Genomic DNA, 12,816 nt, shown 5'->3' with positions numbered 1-12,816 from the left:
GCCTTCCACCTTCTGCTTCTGCATATCCACATGTAAATGATTATGCAGCAGCTCTCCACCAATAGGAGCACAACACAACCCCCATTATAACCAGTACCCTCTCCACATTTGTACTCATTAATCACTTCTCGATTGGCAGTAGTGCCATACAAACACATTTGTTTTAGCTTGCAAGTTTGTCAAAATTTTCATTACACTATAGACTTAGTTTTTCTTTAATATTTCTTCACTTTTTCACCATTTTTTAATTGTGAAAGGTTGCTTTTCCCAACTGTTCTTTTTCAATTTTTTTTGCTTCAAGTTTAGAATTGTCACTATGCACTCACAGTTTCAGGTAATTACATGTACCACAGCTGTTACTGCTGTTGCAGGTTTCTTGACTAATACTAACAGGTTGAGTACTCCAATTATCGGCCGAGGATGAGAAATGTCCACATTCATGCAACCTTCAACACCACACGAGGAATATCTTGCCACATGTCTGCTCCTGGGGTTTCTTACAGGGGGACAAGAATTTGGACAGCCTAATCCCTCCGCCCCCCCCCCTCCTTGAATATGCTTCCTAGTCACAAGTGATATTGGGGGATTGACCCAGACCTCCTTCACCCTTTGTAGAATTAATTATTCAGGTTTGTGCTGCCTTATTCTTATCTACTGTTTCCTATGATTCTTAACCTGCCATCCTTGGTGAAGAATCTATGGGCCAATATTTAGTGTTACCTCCCTCACCTAATGTTGGGGCTCATCCCCAGTATTTTTGGGATCAATTTCGGTCGGGTGTTAGTATGCCTCTTATATCTGAAGATCATGCTTATGCATTTCATAGATTCTCCTTCCCTTCTCTTGATTCCCAATGTTTGTAATCTCTCATTACATTGTGAGGTTCAAACCCTATTGCATCGGTGAATTTCTCACAACCTCAATTTTTCTGTATCGGACTGATGTTGTCCACAATTCTGGGAGCATTATCAACTATGCACTTGCTGGCTCAGACAAATCACTTGCCATTTTTACTCGAGTACATTTACCTGCTAATTCTTTCTTGCGTGATGAGGTGTTTGGGGTTTTTCCCACCTCATTGGAGACTGGTATTGAGTACACTCATCTGCATAATTCATTATCTCCTTGTTAGCTTCTTGTTTATTCCAACCCCCTCATACTGTTTCTGCATCTTGCCCCACCCCCCATCCAACCCTCTGCTGGTCCTGGCTTCTCATTCTTCATCTTATCGCAGTTGAGTTTTTACTCGAAGGTGTTTCTGAGGGTTACACTGTCAGTAACTAAACCACAGAGTCGGGGCCAGGCTTTTCCATTTTCCCCATATGTGGACACCATTCACAATGGATCCATCGGTCCTACAGGTTCTTTCAGAGGGTCTGGCCCTTCACTTCCATTTCTCTTTCCCATTGTTTCTTCATCCCATTGCATTCCCCCCAACCAAAGGATCCTGTTTTTTGTCAGCATCTACAGGAGGTGGTTCAGAACTTACTTCGGAAAGAGGCCACAGAACTTGGGAAACCATCTCAGCCTTTTATTCTCCTCTGTTTGTTATACCCAAAAAAGACGGGAGATTGGCGACCAGTTATATATTTATCGTCCCTGCTTCATGCCAGAGGCCTTCATTTCCATCATTACATGGACAACTGTCTACTTTTGGCTTCCTAGCAGGTCAAATCTGCTGTTCATACTTAGTTTCTTCTTCGAGAGCCTGCCAAGGTGGGTTGGCTCATCAAGATGGAGAAGTGGTTCCTCACACCCACACAATATCTGATTCATCTGGGTGTGTTTTACAATTACCACATCAGCCAGGCCTAGCCTTCTTCCCTTTGTTTATGGAATATGGAACATCTTGTTCTCAGTCTATCAACCTCACCTTCTCCTACTGCATGATAGACCCTATCTTTTTTGGGTACCTTTGGTCTCCATCTTTGGCTAACAGATGAATTCTTCAGGTTGTCACCCATGGTCATCTCTCCACTTCACTTTTCCTTCTCTCATTTTTTCAGTCTCCTTTCCTCCACCCTCCAATCCCATTTATCTGGATTATTACTCTCTTCTCTTTATGGTCATCCCCAAGGAGACTAGGGAATTGTATCTGGTTATCAACCTGTCATCTCTCAACCAGTTTCTTGTCATCCCTTGGATCCATAGCAAGGGTTTCTTTTCTCTAGTGGTTCTTTTCACTCAGTCTGTGGGTGACCAGGGTTAACATTTGAGATACATTTTTACACATTCCATTCGCCCTATCCTCCAAATGTTTTCTTGGTTTTTTCCATTAGGGTTGAATCTTCTAGTTCTGTGCTCTTCTTTTTTGGCATTGCGTCTTCCTCTTATATCTTCAGTTGACTCATGGGGGACATTTTCCCACCTTGTTCATGGATTGAGGTTGAGGTTCCATTATTACATGGATGATTTTGTGAAATTGGTCCATCTGCCACTCCCTTCTTCCAGGCTGATCTACTGTGGCCCACCTTTTGGCCTTTTTCCTATGGTTATTCAGCCATGGATTCTAGGTTTCCATCATCGCTGGTTATCTATTCACCTAAAAGTTGATTGGACCTTGTCTGACCTCAGTAATGCCAGCCACATAATGTGGTATAAAATCTTCAAGATGTGAAAATAAATTCATCCATAAGACTGAATGAAGTTGTACCAAAGTGGATGGTAGATTTAGACATCACCTGATGCAACATTCGAATACATACCAGAGATGCTGAGTTGGATTGATATCCAGAAACTGTGGTGGCCAGAGTATATGCATGAAATCTGAGCCAAGGTACTTTCCGCATGTCATCTAGCCTTTTAGTGGGATGAGAGTTCCTAAATCGCACCAGTTGAACATTTTCAGACTAGTACACAATCTATAGTAGTAGAATGAACTGTTGGCACAATGTACTCAAGAACAAATGGTTCCTGACATTTCTGCCTCACCTGGATCTTCCTATCAGTTTGAAACAGTGTAAAATAATACTTGTTAGACCACATGACTTTCTTGCATTAGCCCAGAGTCCATTCTTAGTGGTTACAGCATCACTCTAGATGAAGTATCCAATTCTTGTCCAAAACTAGAGGCTTGTGTAGAGATGCTGAGATACCTGGTATAAAATCCAGTTCTGTGCAATTCTTTGTGTAGTGTCTGATTAATGTGCTGTGATCCTGCCCATGTTGAACACCCATTACTTCTTGTAACCATTTCATACCTGTGACATCCCATCATGAATCTAAAGAACTGTTGATCTCTACTGGGGTTTGTTTCTATAATGACCAGAATTCTGCTTTTTGGTCAATGTTTTTCTCCTGTTTTTGTATTTCAGGTAGACCTGAGATATTGTATTTATAGACATTTAATCAGTTTAGCTACTTTCTTGAGGGACTCATGCTTCCATCTACTTTCATGCACCTTCTACTCATCCATGTTATGTATTGACATTCTCTACTGTAGCCCCTGTTTTAGCACATTTTTGATGATGTGGAAAACTGTGACCCAGTTTATTTTACATACTAGTTCACTGGTTCAAATCTTAGCAGTAGAGAATATTCTGTAATATTAAGGTCAGTGAGTTTAAGAAGAATAGTAATATTAAAACCCAGTTACCAGATGCATATTGCCAATTACAAATATAAAGTTAAAAATACTTTAATAACTTCCAGAACTTGTTTGAATATATCAGTTCTGTTTTTTCAGAGACTTGTTGTCTGTCTTGAAGAAAGTCTATATATACACAACATCAGGGACATGAAGGTTTTACATACAATAAGAGATACACCACCTAATCCTCATGGAATATGTACACTCTCTGCTAGCAATGACAACTGTTACTTGGCTTTTCCAGGCAGTAACACAATAGGAGAAGTTCAAATATTTGATGCTGATAACTTGGTAAGATTTTTATTTATTGCTGTTGCTGTTGGATACAATGCAATAGAGCTGGTTAATTTCATGCTATTAGCTGTTGTATCAAGTTACTCAAAGTGGTGTATTGGCTGCTAGTCATCATTATGGTAAAACTAAATAAGAATTAGTGGTATTTGATAAACATTTCATACTTAAGTTTTTTGTTCAAAACGTTAAGTATTATTTACTGAATGATTTAGTAATATGTTTTATACCTTTTGTCCTAGTTGACCACATAATTCAAAATTAAATTAACCTGCTTATGAGTCATGGTTGTAACTGCAAAAGATTTTTGAGACTTTCACAAATGTTTTTAATGTTCAAATGCTGCTGGAACTTGCACTTTAGAAAAACATCTTGCTATCACTGAAGAAAATTGTAGGTATATAGAATTAGTTTAAACATCAAAACTGTCAAAATATTGGAAAAAAACCCAACAGACTTAAAAACTGATATAAAAAGTTAGCTGCAGATTTTTTTCATATTCCTCTTAATTTCTCCATTGTAGCTTGAAATCAGAGGTGTGTAAAAGAAGTAGCATTTCAAACCAATGTTTGCAAAAAAATGACTAATCACACTTCAGCAAAAATGACTATTCAAACCCAATGTTTCAACATATACCTTTTTCAAGAGTTAGAAAATAACATAAAGTACAAACTGATAACTGAAAAAAACAAACACAACAATTAAAAACTGACTTAACATTGGTAGTGTCATATGTTATTGCACACATGTTAAAAAGATTTATAATGAATAAGCAGCAGAAAATTGCAACTTATTAAACAAAAGGCAAAGATAATAATAATAATTACAAAGGCCAAGTATTTTTTCTGTTTATTTTAGGTTAATAAGAATGAATCAGGAGGCACTTTGAATTTATGATAAAGTAAACTATTATATTTTGCTAAGAATTTTATGTTAAATGGTGTTTTATCTACTCCACCATATTTCACTAGAAAGTGTTCGGCAGTGGCCTCTGTAGAATCAAGATTCATGGTAGCATGGATGTGTTCCTTAAAAATGTGCTTGTACTGGATGACTGGTTTCACCAATGTATTTATCATCACACTGGTATATGTCATACCATATATTACATTTTTAACAATGCAAAGAGTTCTCTACTCCATTGTTTATAGCAAGACAATATTTTGCTGTACAATCACTTTTCTTATTGAAAGCCAAATGAATAAGTAATTTTTAGTACAATTCTCTTGTTCCATACAATACATATATTTAACCTAGATTTTTGAAAGCTTTGCGTAAATGCTGATTGAAGAGCTCCTCAACAAAAGATAGTCTAGATGTCATTATCAGTCTGTGAAGGCTAACTGAACTGCTTTTGTCCAACTCTGTTTGAATGAAATCTTTTAAACATTTCTGAAATATAGTTATCAGGGTAACCACTACAACAAAGAAGTTTTCTTAAGTCTGACCTAGTAGTTGTTTTACTGTCATTTATGTTGCAGGTTCGTTCAATTCATTTAAGTTGTCCAATAATTTTACATCAGTCAGTATTAGGTGGATGTTGTGAGTTTAAATATAAAATCAATGGTTTAATAGATTGTTTTCAGTACAATTTAGTAATAAGTTTGTTATTATCAAAAGAAACATTTCACCTAGGATAAATGCAGAGAAATAAAACTTAGTAAAATAGGACTACACAATAAATTTGAGAAATTTTCTCCCTAAAATTTCAGAGCTTACAAAGGCATGCATAAAAATTACAATAAGAGCAACAGCAGTGTTGTCACCGATAGCAATACCCTGTGTTTGTTTGTTGTTGTTCATTAAAACATCAAGAGTATTCTCGACCAGTTGAGATGGTACGTCCAAAGTGTCAATGAGGAAAGATTTGATTTCATAAGGTTTATAACTGCATTGATTCCTTCCAGTATGAGAATATTGGGCCACATGGCAACAACATCAAGAGTGAATAACACATCCATGATACCATAAATCTTGATTCTAAGAAAAGGCACTGCTGAACACTTTCTAATGAAGCATGATACATTAGATAAAACACCATTTAACATTGAGCTCATAACAAAATGTAATAGTTTTTTTTATTATAAATTCAAAGTATCCCCTGATTCAATCTTATAAGCTTAAAATAAATAAAATAATGCTTGGCCTTTTTAATTATCTTTTTTTTTTTTCAATCACTTGTGATTTGCTGTTGTTTAATCACTAATTCTTTTCAGCATGTATGTGATAACGTAGGACATTACCATTGTTAAAATGGTTTATAATAGTTGTATATGTTCTCTTCAATGATCACTTTGTATTTGTATTAGATGCTATAATCCTTGAGAAAGGTGTTTGTCAAAATATTGTTGTTGTTTTTTCTGGGTTGTGATTAATATTTTTCGTTTTTTGTAAACATGGTTTCAGTCCTTCAATCTGCTCTGCAAGATTTCAAAACTAATACATATTTCAGATCCATCTTTTGCTCCCGTGGATTACAGCTTAATAAGCTTTTCATTCGATGCCTGAACTCATCAGTGTGGCTGAACAATGAAAGAAAAAAGATTTTATGAAAGTGTGTATTGTAATATTTTAAAAGATGGTTTAAATGCTGAAAACTGGCACAATATTGGAAATCCAATAAGTCTAAAAATTGTTATAAACACAAGTTATCTGCACTTTGTTTTGTTTTTTGCATATCTCATAATTTTTCCATTGCAGCTTAAAGTCAGGGGTTCATAAATAAAGATAGCACTTGAGATTTATCTTTTCTCTGCAATGGTCAAGTTTAATATATTGAATCTTGTATGTAGTTTTGATTTCTTAATTCTATATACTCTTCCATGCATGTATAAAATTAGATTAGCTACTGTTTTTCATTGTCTTTTGGCTTAATATATTGGCTTGCTATTAAATCTATTGCCTGGATATGAAACAAATTGCAGAAAATCCAACTTTTGTCATAACACACACACAAGGAAACAAAAATATTTTGTTTTTAAATATTTTAAAAACATCATTTATTACCGTTAATTTAAAAGAAAGATATAAAACCACACGTATAGAAAAGCATAAAATACCTGTTTCATATCATCCAGGATACACTTCAGTTTCTAGAATAAAGTATTATTGATCAAGACCTACTTTACAATATAAAATTTCCCACATTTTTTTTTATCTTAAAGCTTTATATTTGTTTTAAACTCTCTCTGTATGTTGAACAAGAATACCAAAATGGAAACATTTGGAAAAAGGTTCTTCTAAAGTATGATATTTTTCCATAATATACTTATTAATGTGTTTGTTAACAGGTAATAGGCTATTATTTGCATTTTTGACAGGAGATTTGTGTAAATTTATTCTCAAATATAAACGTTCTGTTTCTCCAACATATATTTGCTTACTACAAATACAAGATAATACATAAATAACATTATGTGAATTACACTAAATCTAGAGTTTATTTTCTCTCCAGCAAGGGCCTGTAATATATTTAGTATATGTAATATAACATCTCCTACAAATGTAATAATTTGGTTTATTGCAGGGAAAAACACCTTCATCAGATTTATTTACTTTATTTTCCTGATTTAAGATAGCATATGAATTTTTAGGCTGCTTTTGTGATATGATTCATTTATTTTCAAACTTTGCATTTACAGTTTTATCTGAGGTTCTTTCTAATTCTTTTTGGATATCATTGATATTAATTTTAACTCCAGGGTAATGCTATGTTATAAAAGGAACAATTTGTTATTCTGTTATGCAATATTGTGCATGGATTTCCTCAAAATATAATGCAGAATTAAATCGTGTAAAATAAGGAAATTGTTTGTAAGCCCCATGTATTATTATGCAAGTATTTGGTATTAATACTGATATTTTTTCTATGTCTATAGTGACATATAGGCCTCTTCTTAATAAGTTTTTTTGAAAAAATAAACATCAGCTTCATAAAGTGTATTAAATAATAGTATTATAAATGCAGTATCAGAGTTATTTACTGTTTAGTAGAACTTGCTACTGTTACTCATTTCTTTTAAGATAGCTTCATTATCTGCTTGTTTGGTACTATGACTGATGCAGATTGTACCAGAGGTATGACTTCCATTTAATTTTTCAAAAGAAGTTTCTTTTTATGTATCTTTTAACTTAAAAAGTTATGTATTTCCTGCTATTTTACAATTTGTGTTTTCACTTTAAGTACTAAAATCATCAATTAAACATTGAATTTTTTTTCCAGAAAGTAGTCAAGATATGACCATTAAAATTTTTTCTCCAAAGCAGCTAACATATATATTTTCATACCTCTTTATTTAAAGAGTACAAAACTGACCTTATAAAATGTTAATTTTGATCATAAAGCTTGCAGGTTATGACAATGGTACAGGTGATCTGATGGAGCTCCATCTGAACCGACACTACCTGGAGGTTTTAAAGTGAGTTTCTTATATCATTTGTCATCCAATGAAAATCAAATTCATATATTTAATATTCCTCTGGTCAAGAACATATTCATCTTTTAGTCATCATATTTTTCCCTTAACCATTTTTTTCTAACTGACTACAAACAAGAAGTTTCAGCTGTATTATTACTATGCTTTTATCTCAACAATCCACTGTTACTTCACTATTAGAATTTAACATTATAGTTCTTTTTTATTTAATGTATCTAAAATCCTGAAAATGGAATTATAAGTGAAATTTCAGTTTGATTTTTCAGTATACTCTATCCAGATGGTTCTCCAGAAGACCATAAATGAGAAGTACCTTGTCATGGCCATAGCAACATAAAATAGAAATTATTTAAGGTTAGTATGAACTTCTTTAACATTGTATTTGTCAAATATTTATCACATTATCATGTATCTTTACATTAAAACCTTCTTTCTTTGTCATATTTGTTTGTACTTGATATATCTTTTTACTGCTGCTACTTTAACTTCTTTTGAAAATTAAGTGGGAGTTTTTCAAAAAAGCAACAAATTTCCAATTCAGTATCAAATAGATATTTGTGTACTATATTTGTTTTCCTTCCAAAGTACTTAATTAAATGAATTACACCAAAGCTAATGGTGATATGAGTAATGGTAGGCAGATAGTTTTTTGATAGAATTCTGGACAGAAGAGTAAAGTAAGTGAATGGGATTGACCACTGCAAACATCTGTGAACAGAACTCTGCATGTAAGTAGGCAAACATAAAAAGATAAATTGTTTACTTCCTTGTGGCTATATGTGTATTACTACTGAAATAATGGTCAGTACAGTTGCATGGTTATATACAGGCCCAAAATATGCTTTTTTTTCATCCTTTAGCATTTTTTCATAGTTATGTGTGAAATTTTTAAATACTTTTCAGCAAGCTAAGATCATGATACAAGCCCATGATAGCCCTTTGGCAGCTATGACTTTTAATCCTAGTGGAACCAAAATTGCTACAGCATCTGAAAAAGTAAGATTAGTGTGTTTACAGTTGTATTAGTATCTTGACTGAAAGATACATATTATATGAACCATAATTCTCATACTGTGAGACAAATAAAGACTTCTGTTTTACATATGCATAACAGTCAAAAGTAGTAGAAAATTCTCATCTTCCTGATAGTATAGAACTGTTTTCATATTTCCATTTGATTTAAAATAGCACCTCCTAAAATTTAAGGTGGGTTAATGTATTTAATAACTTTTTTGTTATGGATCTCAATTATTTACTTTCTAGATAAGGTTTATACTTATTGTTTCTTACAATTGAGCAGTAGACAGCATGAAGAATAATTTAATGAATCCAAGTGTCTTCCTTCTACTATTTCACTAGAGGTCAACTTCCCATGTGTTCATATATGATGTAAACAACCTGTTATTAAGTTGAAGGAGCTCAAGGTTTAGTTAACATATCAGATTAGGAGTATTTTTTAATCCATGTGATGTGTTACAAATAAACTGTTTGGGCTTTATAAAAACTTGGCTTAAATTATATTTTAAATTATCAATGTTATTTAGTTCCTGTTTTTTTAATTACATAACTTGCCTGGAAAAGCTTCGAAGTTATACAACATTTTCCTACATTTGTGAAAATTTTATATTTCTGGTTAACGTTGTGGCTTCATGAATATGATATAGAGGTTTTTTTTTTTTACTATATCTTGTAAGAGTCTGAATAACAGAACCTAAATCTTGTTTCTGGATCAATGGAATCAGCAGCTTGTTCAGTTGTTTCTCTTTAAATCTGTGTTCAAGGTTAATTTTTTTTCTGTGTGAAGGGACTCATCACTCTATATTAGTTGCCAAGTATTTTTTCTCTTGATGATTGTACAGCTTTTCTTACTTATACGGTGTTGATGTTAGTAAGATTTTCATGTATCCTAATCCTGTGAAAAAAACTTGCTATTGCAAGCTTTCATAGCCTGAAGGATATTAAAAGCAGAACTATGTTCATGCTCTTATGCAGAATGTTTGAAAAGGGGTTCTGGTTTGTGAGATCAAAAGCCAACACATATTGTGTGAAGCACAATTAGCATGTAAAGCATGCTAATGCTATGGAGGTCTATAAAAATAATTGCTTTAAGATTAAATATGGAAGCAACTTTGCATGAAATATAGTTTAAACAATTGCATGGCTGTTCACATAAAATCCACAAACATCACCATAAATCATCATTCTGTTGTAACACAGCATGGGGAGCATGACTTAAATTATTATGAATGTGTAAGTTTTATTATAGTAAATTATTTAAAGCTCTGGATACAACTGTGATAATCAGTAGTGTAACAAACATTTGTATATACATTTAACTTGTTTTAATATATTATTTAAAAACAAGTGGACTGAGTAGCTGTTTGTTTATTGTTGAAATTTATCACCAACAAGTCACAGACACGTACTGTAAAGAATAAGGCCTACAATACAGGGTGCTGCATTAATTTGCCTATTGAAAAATTCTGCTTAGCCCTAATAAGTGTATCTAAATTTCAAGTGACCCATCCAGAAAAGTATAATAACATGTCTGTCCATCAAAGCTGCAAACAATTCCAATATTACATCTCTATTGGCAAATTAAAAATATATAAAAGAAACCTTGAACTAGTATAACCCACTTTGAAGAAAATGGCCTTAAAGGAATAAATCAAATTTATAATTCCATTTACTCCCAAGTGAAACTATAATATTAAAACATTGAAGAAACATTCACATTTATTGTAAAACCAAGATACCCTACAGAAGCTAGTTAATTGTTTGAAATGTAGAGTACATCAATATGTAATCATTAATAACACTTTTGAAGTAGAAACTAGCAAATATCTAGGTAAAAAACAAAGAGAAAATTAGATGTAGACTTGAGGATCATTTTAAATATAATAATTTTGTAAGTTTATATTTTATCTCAGTTACAAACAATACCTTAGAAAACAATCATGGAAAGGAATTTAGCAAATTATGTATTTCACTGACCCTGAAACTGCTACTCAAATTTTAGTTTTCACTTTCCAGTAAAAACATATTTATATTCAAGCAAACAAAGTTCGGAACAGCTACACATGAACAAAAATATAGCATATGGGCATTAAAATGTTATTCCAACTTCAAGTTTTCCAGACAAATCATTTAACTCTTCATTATATGCTGTGTTACTCAAGTAGAGTGTAATTGGATATTTTACTAAAAATCTATTTGAAAGACAAATATAACAGTAATTCCTCTCAAATTTTGCAACACCATAATACAACAAAATTGTTGCTCAGTCCATGTAATTACATTTATTTTGTTTAGATTAAATTTTGTTTTCTGTAAAGTGAAACGTTTTAAAGATAATTTAAATTTGTGTGTGTGTATATATATGTATAGACACACACACACACACACTGTACATTTTTCCTGCATAAATCACAACTCAGAGTTCCTAAAAAGTACACGTATCTTTTAGTGCTTTAGTAACTGTAGCATGAGCACTGATTAGTATTAGTTATGGGTTTATCAAATGCAATGATCTTGAATCTAGGTTATATGTATGAAATGTATGATAATTCAAATTAAATCCTTCATTATGCAGGGAACAGTAATTAGGGTCTTTAATGTAGCAGATGGGGAAAAGCTATATGAATTTAGAAGAGGAGTAAAAAGGTAAAGATAAATAAAACTTCATGCAATACAGTAACAAATTCATTATTGATTACAGCTCATTTACTGATGTTCTAAAACAGCATTGTAAGCAAAAGTGGATAACTTATTTGATTGATAAGAATAATTACAGAGTTTCGTTGTTTTATTTTAAAAGTTTACTTGTGTAAAAAAAAGCTTTATGTACCTTGCTAGTTTATGGTGATGATAGTCTTAAAGTTTTTAAGTTTATAAACATAAACAGTATGCAACTTGGTTCAATTTAGACATACAAAATATGTTAAAAAATAATTGTTTCAAGCAAAAAAGTATACTGTTTTCATAGATGAATATTTCACTTATAAACAGTTCACTTTTGAATTTTTCCCAGTTTATAATCAGAGTTAAAAAAAAAGTAAATATGTAATCATTACTCACATTGTTACTAGCATTATAGAATGTTTAGTCCAGTACAGATAATTTTACTAGATATTGAATAAGTTATATCTTCTTTTGTTTAGGTGTGTCAGCATATACTCCTTGTCATTCAGTTCAGACTCAACTTTTCTCTGTGCCTCAAGTAACACAGAAACCGTTCATGTGTTCAAGTTGGATGATCCACGAGAAGTGTAAGATAAGAAGTTAATATGTTCATGCTTGAAATATTCTGTTTATTATGATCCATGAGAAGTGTACAATAAGAAGTTAATATGTTCATGCTTGAAATATTCTGTTTATTATGATCCATGAGAAGTGTACAATAAGAAGTTAATATGTTCATGCTTGAAATATTCTGTTTATTATGATTCATGAGAAGTGTAAGATAAGAAGTTAATATGTTCATGCTTGAAATATTCTGTT

General features: G+C 32.4%; 1 protein-coding gene across 1 annotated transcript in view; it reads left to right on the top strand.

Annotated features, from left to right (window-relative positions):
• Window positions 1–12,816, top strand: part of LOC106457884 (WD repeat domain phosphoinositide-interacting protein 2-like) — a 64,260-nt gene that overhangs the window by 25,207 nt on the left and 26,237 nt on the right. Inside the window, exons 4-7 of the mRNA XM_022383951.1 lie at window positions 3,686–3,880; window positions 9,220–9,312; window positions 11,909–11,979; window positions 12,477–12,584. Coding sequence (XP_022239659.1) covers window positions 3,686–3,880; window positions 9,220–9,312; window positions 11,909–11,979; window positions 12,477–12,584 — 467 coding nt within the window. The remainder of the gene's footprint in view (window positions 1–3,685; window positions 3,881–9,219; window positions 9,313–11,908; window positions 11,980–12,476; window positions 12,585–12,816) is intronic.

The sequence above is a fragment of the Limulus polyphemus genome, unplaced genomic scaffold (assembly GCF_000517525.1).
Source record: "Limulus polyphemus unplaced genomic scaffold, Limulus_polyphemus-2.1.2 Scaffold386, whole genome shotgun sequence".
NCBI lineage: Eukaryota > Metazoa > Arthropoda > Merostomata > Xiphosura > Limulidae > Limulus > Limulus polyphemus.
The sequence above is the reverse complement of the archived record's forward strand: the minus strand, read 5'-3'. Positions and strand labels throughout refer to the sequence as shown.